Genomic DNA, 18,068 nt, shown 5'->3' with positions numbered 1-18,068 from the left:
AAGCACACGGGGTAGGGTGTCCACCCCCAAACACATGGCTGAAGTGTTGCTGTGCTACTTGAATTCTTCGTCGTGGGTCCTCCAGGATTTTTTTACGCATCCTTGGACACCTATCAAAACATTCGACTCCACTGGAACTTTACGTTTTAGCAAACGTGCCAAAGTACCCAAACCATGCAAAATATTTGTACAGTACGGGCACACGAGATACATTTGATAAGGGATTTCACTCGGCGCGTGACGTCAATAGAACTATAATTAACCTAGCCAAGCAAAGCACCTTTGGAACATCCGCGTACGCGCAGCGTAGGATGTACTTTGCGCGCGATGCAACCCGTAAACAAAATCAAGCCCCCGTAAAAACACCGACCCGTGCAGCCTTTCAGGTTTGTTTGTTTGTTTTTTTTTTCTTCTTTTATTATTGTCAATTGTTGCAGTTTGTGTTATTAAAATTAATGTGTAAAGGCTAATACGTTAGAGGTGCCTACGGAGAGACTTTTTAAATAAATAATGCCATATTAGTGGAAGCGATGAATGTAGTTTTGTTTGTTTGTTTGTTGTTTTTTAGTTTTAATGGACAGTTGTAAACGGGTAGTGTGTAGGAGTAGAAGAGTTTGTGGTGAGAAAAAAGGGAATCAACACCATGAGTGGAGGGTTTCCGACGCTTCCGCCGCCTTGCCCTACTCCGCGAGTGTTCGCTGTATAACCAGCTCTATCTTGTCGCCTGCCGCCGCTATCAGCGGCACGGTGAGGCAACAGTCAAAGTCCTGCGTCTTCGTCCCATTAACCTGCCACGTAAGGTAAGAGAGATAGCGCATTAGTTTCCTTGCAGCAGACGACGACCTATAGGGGCACCTGCCGCTTACCTGTACGATCCGATCGAAGGGTCGCAGCAGCCCGGCTAGATCGGCCGGACCGCCCGACCGTATGCGGTTGATGTAGACCCCTCGCTCGTACAGCCCGTCCGACACGGAAAACCCGTAATCGTCGTACACCCGGTCCTTGAACAGCGTCACGTGCATCGTCCGGATGGTACCGCCCCCAGGGGGCCCCGTCTGTGCCGCACCGTACGAGCTGTTCGAAGCGGCATCATTGATCGAGGGGCTGCGCGGTCGCCGCTGTACCTTCGCGTAGACCGCCGACGCGGACCCACCATCAACACCACCACCGGCCGGAACCGGCTCAACGCGGGCAATCTGCAGGTCGACGACGTTTTCAAACTTCTGCAGCAGCTTGGTCGCGGTCGTGAGCGGCACACCGCTAACGCTTTCGCCGTTGATGGCGAGCAGACAGTCGCCGACCTGCAACTGACCGACCGTGTGCGCTACACCGCCCTCCGTAACGGCGCTGATCTTGATGGGCTTCTGCAGGTCCTCGCTGGCGGCCAACGTTATACCGAGCGGACCCCCATTAGGCTCCAGCCGCACGGTGAACACACGCTGCCGCAGCTCCTCCGGCGGCGGGGCTGCCTGTAGCGGGGGTGGCGGTGGTGGCGGCTGCTCGTTGCCATAGGTCAGCCCAGTGTCGGGGGACGAGCCGTTAGCGCCAAACCCGACGTAGTTGCTGTTGCTAATGTTCATCGACACCATCTTGTAGTGGAGTATGTCGTCGTACCGATCGTCGGCCGGCTCACTGTCCATGGTCAACAGATGGGCCGGAGGTAGGGGCAGGTGTTCGGCACTGCCGCCCGGCTGGGTGGGCGCTTTCAGGGTGCCAGTGCCTTGACCAGTGCCCATCGGTGCACCGTCGTAGGAAGGTGTGCTGGACCAGACAGGACGCCGGAGCTGATCCTCGATGGCATATGACTCTGTGCTGCTGTTCATCTTCAGCATCGTCCCGTCGGTGTATCTAAAAAAACAACAACCAAGGTTACAATTTGGCCCTCCAGTTCACTACACCTATTCTTCCCGCTCTTACCGATTGCCGTAGGTGAACGCTCCGCTCTCCTCGGCGCTCCCGTAAAGCCCGGCCGGCTTCTGCTGCGCGTCGTACAGAAAGTCGGGCAGCGAGTTCCGCTTCACCGTCAGCGTGATGCACTCGTTCTTGCTCTCCTTCAGCAGCAGGTCCAGGTTGTAGTGCTGCAGGGGCCGGTTGTCCACCGCCATCAGCAGGTCGCCGGCCCGCAGCGAGCCCGTCCGGTGGGCCGCACTGCCCGGCTTCACCTCTGAGATCAGGAACGAACCGTGCGCGTTCCCATTCACCGTGATGCCCAGCCCGCACCGGCTCTGCTTGCGCAGCTTGATGTTGAAGACGCCGCTCGCCGGCACGACCGCGTCCGCCATGTCGAACTCCACCTCCAGCTCGACCCAGTGCGACGTCGGCGCCTGGTTGTGGTAGTGGTTCGCGACCGTCACCGGCCCGTAGTCGCCGAGCAACTGGCGGGCCGCGTTCACGTCCAGATCGCGCAGCTTGTTGATCGCGATCAACCGATCGCCCTTCTGCAGGCAGCCGGACCGTTCCGCGACTGAGTCGGGCAGGATCTGGGCGATCAGGAAGCCGCGACCGCAGGCCGTCTTTGGCCCCAGACAGATGCCAGACCCGGCCGAACAGTCGAGGATGAGATGGATCTTTTCCGCCCGGCAGAGTCCCCCACTGGACTGGAGCAGCCCGTCCTCGGCGGTCTGGGGCAGCGAGCTCTTGCGCAGGAGTCGCCGCGCGTGCTTGCTATTGCCGCCGCTGGCGAGGTTCTTGCGCGAGTCAACCGTGTTGAAGCCGTACCGGGGGCTGGAGCATGAGATACCTGCCGGCGGAGTCATTCAGGAGAACAGCAGTGGTTAGATTGGGCGAGCTGATACACAAACAAAATGGCGAACTAAGCAGTGAAGATTTCCTACTCATTGGAACTCATTGGAATTGGGTCCAGAATCAGAATTAGTTCCGGAATTGAAATCAATTTGCAGAAATCAGTCCGGAATCTTCTTAAGAATGTATTGTTTACAAGTAAATTTGGATTCTTCGCGACTATCAGTACAATCGTATCAGCATAAGATCCAAACGCTTGTTCTCATGGAGATGCTGATACCGACTCCGATTCCGGAGCCGGATCCAATTCCGGAGCCGATTTCGATTTCGAACCTACTATCCGGAATCGATTCTACTTTGGAGCTAGTGAAATCGAACCCGACGAAAACTTCATGTTTGCAACTATAGTGACTATACAACTATTGCAACTATTGCATGTTCAAGTATAGTAAACACAATATAGTTTAGTGAGTTTGGGCCCCGTTTTTGTTACCACATTGGGACTCTGGCACCCTAAATCTGCTCCTGGTCTTACCCAGACGCCCCGCAAAAAAACACATTTCGATGCGGTATCAACTTTGTTTTCGAAAGGCCACACACCGGCCACACCGCGCGGTCTAATTAATGACACGTAATTATTAAAAAAAAAAAAACCCGTGCAGCGCAACCGTGCCAACAAACCGTAGATTGCCATTACAGTGCTGCCGTGCACCTTACGTGCACGGAGATTTGGGCCTTCGCTCTACACACATGGAGGCGGTGCTAGAGATCGAAGCGAAAGATAAAATTAGCAGCAGTTCCCGAGTGAGCAGCGTTCAACGCCGCTTCCCCGGGAGCGTGCACACACACACACACACACACACACACACACACACACACACACACACACACACACACACACACACACACACACTCCAAAGTTAAATTTTATTGCCCATTTCGGCTTAAAGCAGACGACGAGGACGCGTTGTCGTTTTGCTCGTCAAGCGCACATTAGGGAGCGCTTAGGTGCAGCTGTCACTCCAAAGTGGTGATCTCTTTTCGTCATTGGCGAGCGGCTTGAAGCACTCCACCGTCTCCCACACGGTACATAAACACTCGCACTCTGCAGGTCGCTTTCATCTTAGTGACGCTGCGCTGAGTGTTTCATGGATGCTACTCTCGTCGCTCTCTATCTCTCTTGCAATAGAGATCGCACCGTCGTTCTCAAAAAAAAACCAAAAACAAACGGCGGGACCCTGTATGAAAGGTGACGCAGCAGTAGTGTAGTTGTCAACGACGCTGGCGAGTGTCGTGTCGTCTTGCCGGGGTTTTCCGCCTTTTCATATTACGCGGGTTTCGCCACCGTGTGCTGCTCGGAGTGCGATCATCATTCAACCGACGATGCCAGTGGCAGGCATGGGCACCCGCAAAACATAGGCCCCTGCTGCTCTGCGACGACGCCCCTCTCACTTTGACTCAGCGATCAGAGCGGCCGAGGCTGGGAGGGTGCACAGCGACAGGAGGGGAGACAGCGTAAGAAAATATCGCACCCCTAGGTGGAGGAAAACAAATTATAATGAGTCTAAAAATAACGTGCCCACTCACACACGCCCGCAGCCGTTGCGCAGCGCAGGCTGGTGCCAAAAAGCGGGAAGAAGAAACCTAACCAACCAACCAATAAAAAAAAGGAAGAGGAAAACCAACACCCCAAGAAGGAGGAAAACGCACGTCGGCGAGATCGGCGTTTGTGGACACGCGGATGTCACGTTTACGGCCGCGCGAGTGTGTACTCTCTCTCTAGTCTCGTTGGTCGTACTGCAAACGTTGGTGGCCTGGACTTTACGTCGAACGGCGCCCGACAGTAATGCTTGCGCGATTGGGTAACGACAACAACACAGCATTAAATAATACGCCTGAGCCGTACAGCGGTTTGGGGCAGTGCAGGGCATTGCAGAAACATTGACCCTGGATCGGATTTCCGAGCTCCGAATGCGCCTGCGCATCCAGGGTCCAGCGTCCAGCGAGGGGTTTTTTTAATGGGCGGTAGTACGTCCGGCTGTCCTAAATACTCTCGCTTTGGTGGTCGTAAAAACCTGAGAACCGTCGTTTTTTTTGTTGTTGTTTTTGTTTCCGTTTTCACTTTCTATCGCTGCCACTTTGTTTGCCTTCATTACGTAATTGAGTGTGAGTGGGTTTTTTGTGTTGGGATTTCTGGTAGGTAGATCCGAATTATGGTTCTACAAACAAGTGTTAAAAAAAAACTATTTTCTAGTGCATAACGCACTGAAAATCAAGAACGAGACTCATTTTGCTACACCACGTTCTTTATGAAGCACGCCCAAGCAAAGTGAGAAAAATGGCATGACAGTTTCATTTTTAATTAGTACTTGTCGCAGAAGTTCTTGCTGCTGCCCGTGGAAGCCATCCGCAGGGTAGGCACAGCAATATGGCAAATGGTGCGTGTCATCAGCTCTTTATGTTTCCGGTCGTCACACCATTACGTCGTGTAGCAACCGATCCTCTTCCCCACTACTGCCGGGTCATAGGTTGGCAGTTCCAGAGAATGTGTGGATGCTCCAAAAAAGGAACCGACCGGATATTCGCGCGAAGAGACACAAAAAAGTGCTTGGATAATTAAAATAGCCTGTGACTGTCGCCTGAAACTGATTCTGCTAAGACTCCCAGGACGGATCCTGTAGCTGCCACGCCGTTTGGGAGTCTTCAGTGTTGACAGCGTTGCGAATTTCCCCGTGAAAGATATCTTTCAATGCTATCCGCTCACTCAGTTCTTTGTCTATCTTTGGATCTCTGTCTCTCTTTGTACCTACCTCGACGCCGAACGAACATATGGGCAGGAAGTATGTGCAGCTGCGTGTAGCCTTTCACGCAGTTTGCATCCAGCAGTGCGGTAGCCTCCTCCAGGGTGCACACTCCATTGTCGACCACACTCTCGTCTATCGACAGGATCTGATCGCCGACGGTGAGCGCTCCACATCTAGAACGGAGGCGGGTAAAACAAGCGTGACATTCGTACCCAATCTCCCTGCCACAAACCGAAACCTACCTGTCGGCGATGCTGGCGGGCAGTATGCTAGCGATGAAGATGCCGTCCGGCTGCACCTCGTTCAGCTTGTAGCTGCTGTGGTAGATGTCGTTCAGGTTGACCGCGCTGGAGTAGTTGCTCAGTATCAGGCCGAGCTTCTCGTTCATCGGCCGCTCGATCTCGAGCAGCAGCGGGCCCATGCTCAGCTCGACCGTCTGCATCACCGAGACGTCGTACTCGATCATCAGGTTCGTGTAGCCGGACGCGTGCACATCCTTCAGAATGTGTTGTGCCTCCGAGAGGCTCTTGTTAAGAAGTGAAACCTGCGAGGAGTAGGACAGATGTAATAACAGATCTGTTTTGGATGGTTAGGCTCTTACATTGTCAACGCGCAATACCCGATCGCCCGGCTTGATCTGGCCCGTCTTAAAGACGGGACCATTCATGCGCACGTTCGTGACAACCAGCGGGTACTCGCCGCCGCCCCGCAGCGTCAGCCCCAGGCAGCCGTTTTCCCGCTCCACCGTGATCTGGGCGATTTTGGTCGTCACGCAGAGACTGTTCTGTGAAACTGGAGAGAGCGGGCAGAAGTGGTGAGCAGTAGTTCTAGGAATGGATTGAATGGGGGCTAGAAAGAGGATGATACTCACTGTACTCCGGGAAGGAGTATTCGATCTCGATGACGGCCGGTCCCTCGCCGTGACACAGGATGCTGAAGATCTGCTGGTTCGACAGCCCGATCGTGGACACGCCATCGACCTGGTGGATGCGGTCGCCCGGTGCTAGCAGATCCGCCACTGGACCACTGATCGACTCCACCATCGGCGGAAAGGAAAGATCGTTGCGCTCTGGGAGAGATCAAATAAAGCAAGCGTTTGGAGTCGTTGACTCGATCGAGGTTCACAGCCGTATACACATACCTGCCAACACTATGCCGATCTGGCCGCTGTCGCGCGGTATCGAGATAGTGGCGTACGTGGTGCCCCGATCCGCCGCCAGCCCGGAGTCTTCCGATTGTGCTGGACTCATGGCACGATCGCTCGCTGGAAATAGAAAAACGGAAACACACATCATACGCCTTTGCTCTGGCATAGCAGCCGCCCGGCAACCGAAACACGTTTAACAACTCCTGCAACACTTTACGACCCATCGTTAGGGTCCAGCTAATTCACTACTTGGAGTCGCTCGAATTGCCATTCTAGCACGTAGCTCACCTCCGTGCCACCATCTGCTTGTAGAGGGTGCGTGTCCGGGAAAGCGTAGCGAGTTTTGCTAGAAAATTGAGGTCACGCACACAGCTTACAAATGGCGCATTCCTGGCTATTTCTTCGCTTTTGAATCTACAAATCGATGGCGGGTGATTGAAAGCCCTTGTTTCTTTCTGCTCTTTTTAATGGATTCGGAGCAATGGTATATTGGTCGCCATCGTTTACGATCCGTTGATGAACTGATTTTGCCCAAATGACAGCCATTCATTCATTTATTGAAAATTGAGAATCACTGGACTGTACAAACTAGTTCCTAACGCCCACTTTGTTTGCAGATAATTACCGTTGCTAATGGCTAGAACATTATTGGCATCATTAAAGCATTATATTTTCTGTAGTTAACGGCCTGGAAGCCACATCCAATCATTAGTGCAGCGAACGCTGGATAATATTTGCAGACATCTTCATCTATGTCTAAGATTCTGAAGTATCAACGGAGTTTCTCTTAAATGTCCCATAGATGTCAAAACTAGTGCCATGATTTGGTGAGCTTATCTAGAACTTGCTAAAACCAATTGATGACCAGTGTGTTCGTCTAGTTCTAAATAACACAAATTCTGTTCCTAATCTTGCGTTTTTTTTTTCTCCACAAACTTGAGATGACCCAGCATGGATCGTCCAACCTGTACTTCAAGAAGAATACACGTGGTTTACGATTCCAAATACACAATGTTGAGCTAATTTTGAACATTGTTGAACTATAAGTACACATTGGACGTCTTAATGAAATGCTATGCCTATCTTAACTTCTAACAATTGTAACTATACACTTGACACCCCTAAGTTGTTCCGTTTTCTTCAAGGAGATTCACCTTTTTTGTGCTTTCCCTTACAAAAATAAGAATAATTTATTTATCAATAATTTATCATGATAAGATCAGAATTCAAAATCATAATTATGATAATTCATAATTCATAAAATCAGTTCCAATCAAGTTAATCTCCCGCGAATCACTGAATACTATGCGGAATGTATCGTATGTTCAAGATACACACATCTAAAGTAGCTAATACATCTCAGAAGACTCGTTTGAATGAATCTTAAGCTTCCGTTCTATCAATAGATTGATGATATTTGAAATGAAATCATTCTTCTAAAAACGATTGCTATTCTGGTGGAAGCAAGTAATCAATTTACGTTTCCTTTTCCAACTAAAGAGCTGGTAGCTACTTCACCGATGATTCAACCAACTAGAGAAAAATGATTTTCAAAAAAATAAAGCATTCGATTGTTGATCCCCTTTGACGAGATGCTCCAGACGCATAAACTGCATTTACACGCATACACCATCTCGGTGCGTGTGTGCAGGCTCGTAAAAATAAAAAAAAATCTAGATAAGTAGTGAGTAAAATAACGTTCTCCATCCAGCGTGTCCAATTCCCGCCCGGTTCCGTTTCACCACTTCCAGCCAACCAAGCCCTTCGGCAGAAGAGTTCACAAACACAAACATAAAACACACTTATATATAAATATATCATTAGATCGGTGATTAATGTCGGATCATTGACCTCGCGGGGCGGGAGAGCACATCCGGGAGGACAGGGCAACAGCATTTCGCGCAGTGCACGCAGCAAATGCAGTCTCCGCACTGCCAAAACGCACAGTCATTTATTTATAATTATGCATGGTGACGAGCGAACGCTAGAGGTTCGGTCTTCTCGTCAGCAGCTGCTGGAAGTGGCGACAGGGGGGGGGGGGGGCCGATGCGTCGGCGATGGAGCCTTGCTTGGAGCGGCAAGGAAGCAGCAGCGAATAAAGCAATATATGTACGAAAGTACACAACCCGTTCGCGCCGGGACGGACGCCCGACCACATCGAGCGAACGTCGAGTTTTTCGCAATGCTTCGCTGAGTTCCGGTGGAAATTGGAGCCAGCCAGCTCCACGACACAAAAAAAAACCTTCCCAAAAAAATGAATCGGCAAGTAAGATGAACATGCTGTCGCCGTCCAGCTGGCGACACTGGCTGCCCGGCCGCTGCCGGGCAATCTCATATCTCAGGCCGGTGCCGGGGCGCTGGCGCCATGCCTTCTGGGAGCCACTGGAGCTCGCTCCAGTCGCAACCCCATTCCCTTCGGAAATCCGATGGAATGGTGCCAAGATTAGCATTTGTGCCCATCGTGGTTCGGTCGCGCGATGCTATCGGGCTGGTTGGGCTTGGGCTAAAGATTTGTCAACAGAGACCTCACATCCGACTTTATATATTGTGGCAGTAAAATTTGTCCACTAAAAGGATGGAATTTTGCAGCCAGATTGCCAGGGTGCCGCCGGACAAGCGATGCAGCTTCCGAGCTGAAACGCCGCTGCCAGAAGTACGCTTTATGTATGTTGATGTTGATGGAGCCCAACTTTCATTATGCGCGAGCTCGGTTAGCATGATGCCATTTGAGGAAAATTAGCATGGCGGCCTGATTAGAAGAAAGTCCTTCTTCTCCTTCGCATCGAATCCTAGAAGCTGTGCCGTATGAGCGCTGAGGCGCGGTCTTGGCAGCCTCGGTACGATGACAGCGCAGCAAAACATTTGACTCATGCCGGCGTGCACGCTTACTCATCCACCGGGCCCGCAAAACCGAACCGATAAATTGTCTCGCCCGCCGGCCCTTTAGGCCCCCTTTCCCGCGTTGCGCCACCCCATGTTGGGTTTCTATCGTCCCGCAAGGTCTGCCTTCGTTGCTGTGCGAGCGAGCGTTGGCGAGCGCGCGCACCCACGAAGGGGTAAAAATACTTCTCAACCCAATTTAGCCGTTCGGTTTCGCGTCGAACTCAATCGTCGGGACACGGCGAGACCTCCGCTTCTCAAAGCTCAACACCCGCGCCCGCTCTTCGCCTGCATAGATCTTGGCTTACGGATGCCCTCGGTTGCCTGGTTGCGCGCTGGTATTTGTTTTCCAATGTTTCGCTCCCGTTCGCGCTTCCCCCGACGTTGATATTATTTATAATGTGACATTATAGCGCGGATGGACGGTTCGGATGGTGAGAGCGAGCGCCAACACCTACGCAGTTTTTATGTGACCAGCACGCACACAAACACACACACACACACACACAGGGCGCGGTAAGCTCTTGGTAAGTATGCTTGAGTATGTTTTTCTTGCCCCAAACCAAACCGCTCCCTCTGCTACGCATCTCCACCGACGGCTGGCTGGATGCATCGACGAACTGGCGGCTGTAATTTTATGTTGATGTTGTCTTTCAACTGGCAGTCGTACCATGTGTCGTACGCTTATTTGTTGCGCGGCTGCGAACGCCACGCTGGGCAGGGGACCATGTGGGATTCAATTAGCTACCACGCTTACCCATCGCAACCAACACTTATGCTCTGCTTGGTTTCAAAACAATTTGCTCAATGCCACTACAGTGTGTGAGTGTAGAGAAATGCGGGCACTAACCGTTTTATGAATGGTTTTTTGACAGATGGTCGGAAATGTTTGTGCTGCACTGTGTTTGATTCACAGCGATACAAATTGATATTTTAACAACGGCATCAGTCTGGGGCTCGATACAGTAATGGGTAAGTGTGCGGTCAAGCGTAAGAAATGTCGCGGGTTCAATTCTCTCGGTCTGCGAACTACATGGAAGAGAACTGCACACAGAGGATATACTGGTCTCTTCAAACAAGCTCCTACATCATAAGCCTGAAAGATTTGTCATTGAACTTTATTATGGTAAAAACCAAGCAATGACAGCAATCATTCAAAAGACTCGATTGTGGGTCATAGTTTAAATTAATTTAAACACATTTAAAGGTGCCCAAAAACCTGAAAGGCATCCTCTTTGAAGTAAGAAATCTCTGAGATTATATTATACATAGATCGACCCATACATACAGCAGAGCTACATGCAAATGTTTACCAGATTTAAACCACACCGCTCAGTTTCAGGAGCGTCTTGAGTTTGGTACATTGATGGGAAATGTTCCGAATAAAAAGTAATGGGTTCTTTCACTCTTAGAGAGCTTTTTTTTAAACCTGATCAATGCTTAATTAAACCAAGATCATATCGACACATTAGTCTATTTGATAGGAGCACCGATTTGTGTAAGGCCGGACCTGATGGAATTCCACCGGAACCACCGTCCCTCTGTAGCACTATAGTCATGATTTTAGTAGGTTGCGCAGATCGTTCCTCCAATGTTAATGAAGAATAACAACATAATGAATGAAAGAAAAAGGAAGAACATAATGATCTCAACACTAATGCATTACTAATGCATAGCAATCGTGCTACCATGTAAAACTGACGTTTTGAACGATTTTTGTAGCATCGTTCATCCGTGCAATAAAGGAGTAATTATTTGCAGGTACTTTTGAGTTATTTTGATGTAACATTGGAACGGAACTGCAAGTAAAATTCAATGATCCTGTTTTCGTTCGCTCCAACAGTTGGCTCACAATTTCCTATCACTGACATACGGAGTGTGCGGATAGTACGGAGTATTCCGAGCCATGTGGAGCTGCATTTAGAGCGCAGAGTGTTTGGAGCTTGTGGAGTTAGCATTGAGCGCTTGGAGTGATTGGAGCCGTGAGGAGCGCGTAGTGCGTATGTGCGGAGTGTTTGGAACGGTCAGACGGTACGTTGAGCTCATGGAGAATACGGAGAGTTATAAAGAGCTGCCACTGTTCACTTATTATTGCAACGTCCTCTGTCATATTTCAAAGTCTGAGAAACTCTGTCTTGGGGAGTACACATTGGTCTCAGCTCTGTCTTAACAAACGACCAAGTGCATGTAGTGGATATCGTGTGTGTAACTCTACACGTTTCTCTTTGTGTCTGGCATACTAGCGTACAAGAAATACCAGCCTAATTTCTATTGGAAGCTGAATTTCTAATGCTCCCCCCCTTCTCCGTAGCAAACGACAATTCTGAGCTGAATTTTTACGACTTTTGCTTCCCCCTTCAATGTCTCAGCTCATTACAGTAGGGATAATTAAAATACAAATAAAACAATCTGCATCTACGAGCTCCCACCCACTCACACTTAGCAATAAAAGCGTAGCTAATGAACGATTTATCGACCAATGGGCAGAATTATGATGTCAACAGTGTGCACCAGCTACAGTAGTAATAGCTTCCAGGAAGTCTCAGTAAAACCGATGCGACCCTCGCAAAACAATAAACGTGCAGTCACGATGTGTAAATCGCGCCAGCCCAGAAGCAACCCCTTCCATCCCCCCCCCCCCCCCCCCCAACATGTTATACACACACACATGTCATGTCGTGGCTTACCCGAAAAAATGTTTCCGGTTGAGTGCTGAACCATGGCGGAAACGACACCGCTCCCGGGCTGGGCCCCGTCCTGCGGCAGCGTGCCGTTGGTGCCCTGGTGGTGGTTGATGAAGGATGTTTCGGCACTGCTGTCATCGAGCACGCTGCTACTGTGGCCGTTGCTGCTGCTGCTGTTGCTGCTGCTGCTGCTGCTGCCGTTGCTGCTTTGATTGCTGCTGCTGCCGCCGTTGCCGCCATTACTAAACTTGCACGTCTTCGAGAGCATACCGCCACCGCCGCCGCCGCCGCCCCCCTTGAGCGTACCGGTCGAGCTCGATACGCAGCTCGTCGTCGTTCCGGAGGACGCGGCAACTCCCTTCTTCGATTTCCACAGCTTCATCGCTGCGTTAGAACTGTTGTGGTTTTCTTTTCCACCCGCGGCAGTTGTGTGTTTTTTTTTGCTTTCCCTGCCCTGCCCGTCCCCCACGTTGCTGCTACAAGTCGCGATGCGCACACACACACACACACGCGCGTTCACCGCCACCCGTTCCGCCGACAGTCACCGTACGATCTTTGTCCGCGTTTGGCTGTAGACGCGCGCACTCCCCCGGCACATTTATCTCATTTTATGTTGTCCCCCGCCCTGTTGGTGTTTTTCGTTGCTTGGAAGCACTGCTAAAGGCAGACAGAGAGACAGAGAGAAAGACTAGAATATGGGAGTAGATAGACCCTTAAACAGGATCAGTAGCATAGTTTGATCAATAATTGACACGCAGCAGCTGAGCGACTCCAAATCGTCAAGATCCAAAAGATCCAAGACCCGACGCACGCCCGAATGCGCAAGCAAGGAGATGCGGTTAGATGCGTGCGTTTAATTTGAAAATACGCAATACGCAAATATCGGGGTTTTTTTTTTTTTTTGTTGCTCTCACTCTTCTGGGCCTTGATGGTGCGCACGCGAAAAACGAATATTTATAATCTTGAAGATGTGTTTTTTTTTCTTCTTTCTACTTCTTCTGCAACATCCAGGCGCCGCTGACTGGCTCGTGCGCGTGTTTACGTTGTGCGCGAGGGCATTGAAGGAAGATAAACGACTCACTGTCAATTTTTGTTTTTAATTCGTGAAATACAATGTGAGAAGATGTGCGGGCAGAGCTCTTACGTTTCCCGAGCAAAGATCTTAGTGAGGGCAAACATTTGGCTCACTAACAAAAAAAAAAATGCTAGAATCATCGGAGACCTTGGAGGTTCGATCTGGAAGAACTGCTGAAGTTCAAAACAAAACCTGTGGATCATATCCCCAACAGCAGGAGCTGTGAATGTGTGCAAATCCCCGATGGGGTGTTGTAAACGAGGCGTTCAAACTGTAAAACCGTCTCTCGCACGACGACTCGACTCTTCCGTCGTATTTTCACGATTACGCACACGCAAGACGCACCACGCGGCGTAACACGCACGCGAAGGACGGTGTCGATGTGGGTGGTGGCAACCGACGACCGTAAGTCAATTCAACGGTTCCGGTTGATAGATGGCTTTGATTGTGCGCATTGTTTTTCTGGGTTGGGGGGGGCGGTTGTGGCGACTTTCGTCTACTAGCTGCAGCTGTCATGCTGCGTTTTGAACTTTGTCTCTTCACGATTTTAACCTACAAGCACTACTTACATACATTGACACACACACAAGCACCCACGTACGATCTGAGCAACTGTTACTCAGGCTCACCACTACTCGGCCACTACTAGGGAGTATACTAACAGCTTGGACGATCGACACTGGGTGAGGTAATTATCCATGAACCCTGCACAATCTGCCACTTAGATGTGAGTCCTCACGCGCTACCACTCAACTAAGTAAGAATTATTAGGAAATTAAATTACTCTTGCGACACACACACACACACACACACACACAAACACCCACTGTAGCGCGCGAATCCCGTGGCCAGTTGCAATTGGCAGTGGCCGTTTTATTTATCTTTTTTTTTTGTTTGTTTCTCTTGCTTCAACGGTCCGCCAGTGGCTAGAGCTTAGTTCCGACTGAACGAACCGTACCCGATGCTCTGCTTCTGGTGGTGGTGGGTCGTCTTCATTCTGTGCTGCCGGGTGCTGAGAGCAACATAAATTGAGCCAGCGAGAGAGCGAGAGTGAGCGATGGGTGAAGAAACCGCGCAAGGAAAGGAAGCAAACGAACGAATGATTATTTTCGGATGCTAGAAAGAGTTTTTCAAAACGCTCGACCGTAAGGGCAAACCGAAAATGCTCGCTATGCTGAGAAATAAGACAATGCCAGCGCTACCGAACGCGCGGGCGAGAAGGAAACGAGCATACAATTTAGCAACGGGTGCCTTCGCGGCTGGTAGCAGCAACCGAGCAGCAACCGCTGCAAAGGCAAAGCCAAACCAGAGCGGGAAGCTCTGCTTGAGAACCGCTGGCCGAGCGAATCGAGGCGTGATCGAGATTCTCGCGAGAAACAGACGGGACCGTTGCCGAGCAAGCGGGAATCTGCTTGCGGGAAACCGCATAAAGCATAAAGCACAAGAGGAAGCATACAAAGACATCTTTTCTGAGGGCCCTACTATTGCCTCTCAACGATGCGATCCACCGCACCGGCAATAAAAACGCATCGAGCAACAATGGGGATGGTTGTGCGTGCAGGAATCTGGAAAACGAAGTAGCCACAGTTAATGGTTAGGAAAATAATCAATGTTTTGCTGCAGAAGCCACGAACGGGTGATATTAAAACTGTGCATTAATTGTCATCTTTTACTGTTTTATTGATTGATCCTATTTGTTACACATGTTTTAGGCGAGTTAGGCGCAGGGTTAAACATCTCTAAGAAGGTTTTCTGCTGCAATGAATCGTTTGCAGGCGTTGCCTTAAAATCACGCATTTCTAACAGAGTTATTGTCTGAATATCTTCTTTATCGCGCACCTTGAACGATCTTGGGATGTCGAATGCCTAAAGCTGGATGACGTGTGGCCTTTAAACGTTGCCCTAATCCTGGATCCAACTCGAGTCACCACTAGTCAATACATTTAAGGAACTAAGGCTTCTCCATCTTAGCTCGAAGTAGTATTACGCACCTATGATCACCTGCCTTGAGCCGAAAATGGATGATGATACACTAGACACTAGACGTAGGGATGTAAAGAATCACAATTGTACTACATGTTCTTGATTCACCTGTTTGCATGGTACCTCGAGACTAAGTTTTCACCAGTAGGGCATTCTAACGGATAGGAACATGATTCTCAGGGAAATCCATCTGTTCCGCCGTTTTATTTCTTTATGGAATGGGAACCTTTAGAGATGTACACAAAAAAAAGAAGCCCCCAAAAGTCTGAGAGCCAAAGATAAGTCAGCGCAGAGATTCGAGATTTCAAAATTCTACCTATAAAAATTCTCCCAGAGCCTTCATATTACACTAGGACGAGCCCAAGTATGACTATTGAAATGAGATGATTTTTTACCTACAATAAACTGGATCGTCAATAGTATTCCAACGATATCAAAACTGGTGTATGACACAGTACACATGACCTTTTCGTTCTATTTAGCTGTAATTATGTGCCACAAAGCTCTAAACGACTCTTAATCGAGCTACGAGCTCTACATGACTCAATCAGTTGGTTAGTATTGGAAACATTTCGGCTAGCTCAGTTTTTTCTGGAATCGATTCGGGATGAAAAAGTCCGAAATCAGTTTCCGGAATAGATTCCGAATCGGCTCCGAAATCAGAATTGGCCGATTTTGGCGTCTCCGTGAGACTAGGCGTTTGGGATCCAAATGTACTTGTAAACCGACCATGCTGATGAAGACTCCGTAGCCATTTCTGATTTCGATGCCCGAGCCGATTGTGATTCCCGGGCCGATGTAATCAATTCCAATTCCGGAATCTATTCTTGTTTATTGAGCTACAGTGGAGCGCCGTTTATCCGGGCTTCTCGGGACTTGGCTTCGCCCGGATAAGCGAAAAACCCGGATAATGAGTCAAATCATATATTTTATCACCAATTCCTGGTTATTTTTTGGAATTTTTTCTTATTTTTGATAAAATAACCCAGTTTTTATTAACTTCATGTTTTTCGAAAGAAATTTTTTAAAATTTGCCATGAATTATATTGTTTTTTGTTATGACAATGTGCTCTTATAACCGCTTTTTCAAATATCCTCCTCATAACCCAATGTCACTTTTGTATTGAACTGTCATTTCTAAACAGCACGGATAAACGGAAAGCCGGATAAAAGGTACCCGGATAAACGGCGCTCCACTGTATTTATAAACCAATTTAGCTTCTTTTGCTATCGTTTTTTTGCGGATATTTCACTTTTCAGTCATATAAGCATAATCTGTGGCAAGACGAAGACGAAGAAGTTTAGAAAGGTCATGTAATCGAAATCCGTAGTCCCGAGTATAGTTAACGTATTCAAGCATTATGCCACAATCATGGTATTGACTGCTGATGAATCGCAAAAAGCGTACTGCGCTGTTTTAGTTGAATCGTCGCCTATTGTATTTGCATCACAATAACATTTCAATTCTTCCACATGATTTTCAATACATCACAAAGAACTGTCAAACTCAGTCCAGCTTGTAGTTTGTTACTGACTCATAGAACTCTGTAATGTTTTTTTTTTTTACATTGGAAAGTTATAAGGAAACCCCTATAATGCTGCCCTCATTGGAAGATGGCTCGGAAAACACCGAAAATTGCACGTTTGTAGTGAGCACATACAAAACATTTCAAAATGTGTTAATTGTTCTCGTTTGCAAAAGTCGCATGTAAATCATCATGTAGACTGTTTTATGTTTGTTAATTTTTTAGAATTACGGATCCGATTTTCGCAATCGCGCTTATCGCACTGGTGTGTAGAAACAGCGAAATTGTATTGACTGTCAAACTGCAATTTGACAGATGCGCTTCAACCACTTTCGATATTGGCAGCTGATGCTCAACGGTCGTGCAGCTCAAAATTAAATTATGTTTTGGTTGCTCCGACTACTGCAATTTATCTAATTATTCAGAAAAAAAAAATTTAAACGGTACCAAACCTTCCTGGATGAAACATGCGTACCGTTCATTTGAAATCCTCAATCATGCATGAGATATGACATTCGAGCACTTAGGTTGGTGTCAGTGCTGTGAAGTGCTGTTTCGATTGATTTAGCGCGTGGCCACGGAGCTGAAAAAATGTTGAAAAAATTTTCAACTTTGTCAAAATTGCTTGTCAACTGCAAAAAAGAGCTTTTCTCGTGGCCGCACCAAAAACATACACAAGTGCGAAAAAAAGCTCCAACATCTGAATATCATCGATATTTTGTTTAAGAAGCACTAACTAGGTACATACATCAATTAGAATCATGCATTTTAGCATTATTATCATAACAATGGGTCACAACTGCGCCAAATAGCTGTTTGTTTACGCTTTTTCACGAACGTCAAATTTTGTCAACTTTTGTCAACTTTTTTTTCCTGGCTGCTCCAGGTCACAAAATTTTGACAAAAGCTCAAAAAAGTGACAAAAGCTCACATTTTGAAAAATTTGTCAGCATTTTGTCACTCCCGTGGCCTTTCGCTTATTTATGCAATGGAATGAGTTCAAATCAGAAAAATTTGATTCCTTCGAACGACGAAATCACACCTCCGACATTAGCTGTCAAAACCGAAATTAAAGTTTCACAGTCCAATAATATCACATTTAATGAAGCACTGACACCAACCTTATGCACGCTGAGGTTTTCACTAGATCACACCTTCACCGCATGCAATTTTGCTGTATAATTTTGAAGGGGATTTAATTTGGACGAAAGAAAAGAAAATAAAACA

At 48.3% G+C, this 18,068-nt stretch overlaps 1 protein-coding gene across 6 annotated transcripts; it reads right to left on the bottom strand.

Annotated features, from left to right (window-relative positions):
• Positions 1 to 421: 421 nt before the first annotated feature.
• On the bottom strand, positions 422 to 14,511 carry LOC120952154 (glutamate receptor-interacting protein 1). 6 transcript variants are annotated; one of them, XM_040371374.2, is made up of 11 exons: positions 14,160 to 14,511; positions 13,902 to 14,085; positions 12,261 to 12,914; positions 6,688 to 6,810; positions 6,418 to 6,615; positions 6,148 to 6,338; positions 5,789 to 6,090; positions 5,553 to 5,719; positions 1,918 to 2,740; positions 867 to 1,848; positions 422 to 788 (listed from the first exon to the last, which is right to left on the bottom strand). In XM_040371374.2, the coding sequence occupies exons 3-11, from the start codon at positions 12,637 to 12,639 to the stop codon at positions 681 to 683; spliced, it is 3,273 nt and encodes a 1,090-aa protein (XP_040227308.2). In that variant the 5' UTR covers positions 12,640 to 12,914; positions 13,902 to 14,085; positions 14,160 to 14,511; the 3' UTR covers positions 422 to 680. The 6 variants fall into 6 exon arrangements, with proteins under 6 accessions (XP_040227308.2, XP_040227267.2, XP_040227299.2 ...); XM_040371333.2 differs by having other exon boundaries at positions 13,902 to 14,511; XM_040371365.2 differs by lacking the exon at positions 13,902 to 14,085 and having other exon boundaries at positions 14,117 to 14,511.
• Between the last annotated feature and the right edge of the window lie 3,557 nt (positions 14,512 to 18,068).

Source organism: Anopheles coluzzii, chromosome X, assembly GCF_943734685.1.
Source record: "Anopheles coluzzii chromosome X, AcolN3, whole genome shotgun sequence".
Taxonomy (NCBI): Eukaryota; Metazoa; Arthropoda; class Insecta; order Diptera; family Culicidae; genus Anopheles; species Anopheles coluzzii.
The sequence above is the reverse complement of the archived record's forward strand: the minus strand, read 5'-3'. Positions and strand labels throughout refer to the sequence as shown.

Coding starts and splice junctions, on each gene's coding strand:
- LOC120952154 (XM_040371333.2), bottom strand. CDS start 12,639: ATGAAGCTGTGGAAATCGAAGAAGGGAGTTGCCGCGTCCTCCGGAACG. Junction 5,720..5,788: donor CCCGCCAGCATCGCCGACAG/GTAGGTTTCGGT, acceptor CCTCCGTTCTAG/ATGTGGAGCGCTCACCGTCG. Junction 1,849..1,917: donor GCGTTCACCTACGGCAATCG/GTAAGAGCGGGA, acceptor TTGTTTTTTTAG/ATACACCGACGGGACGATGC.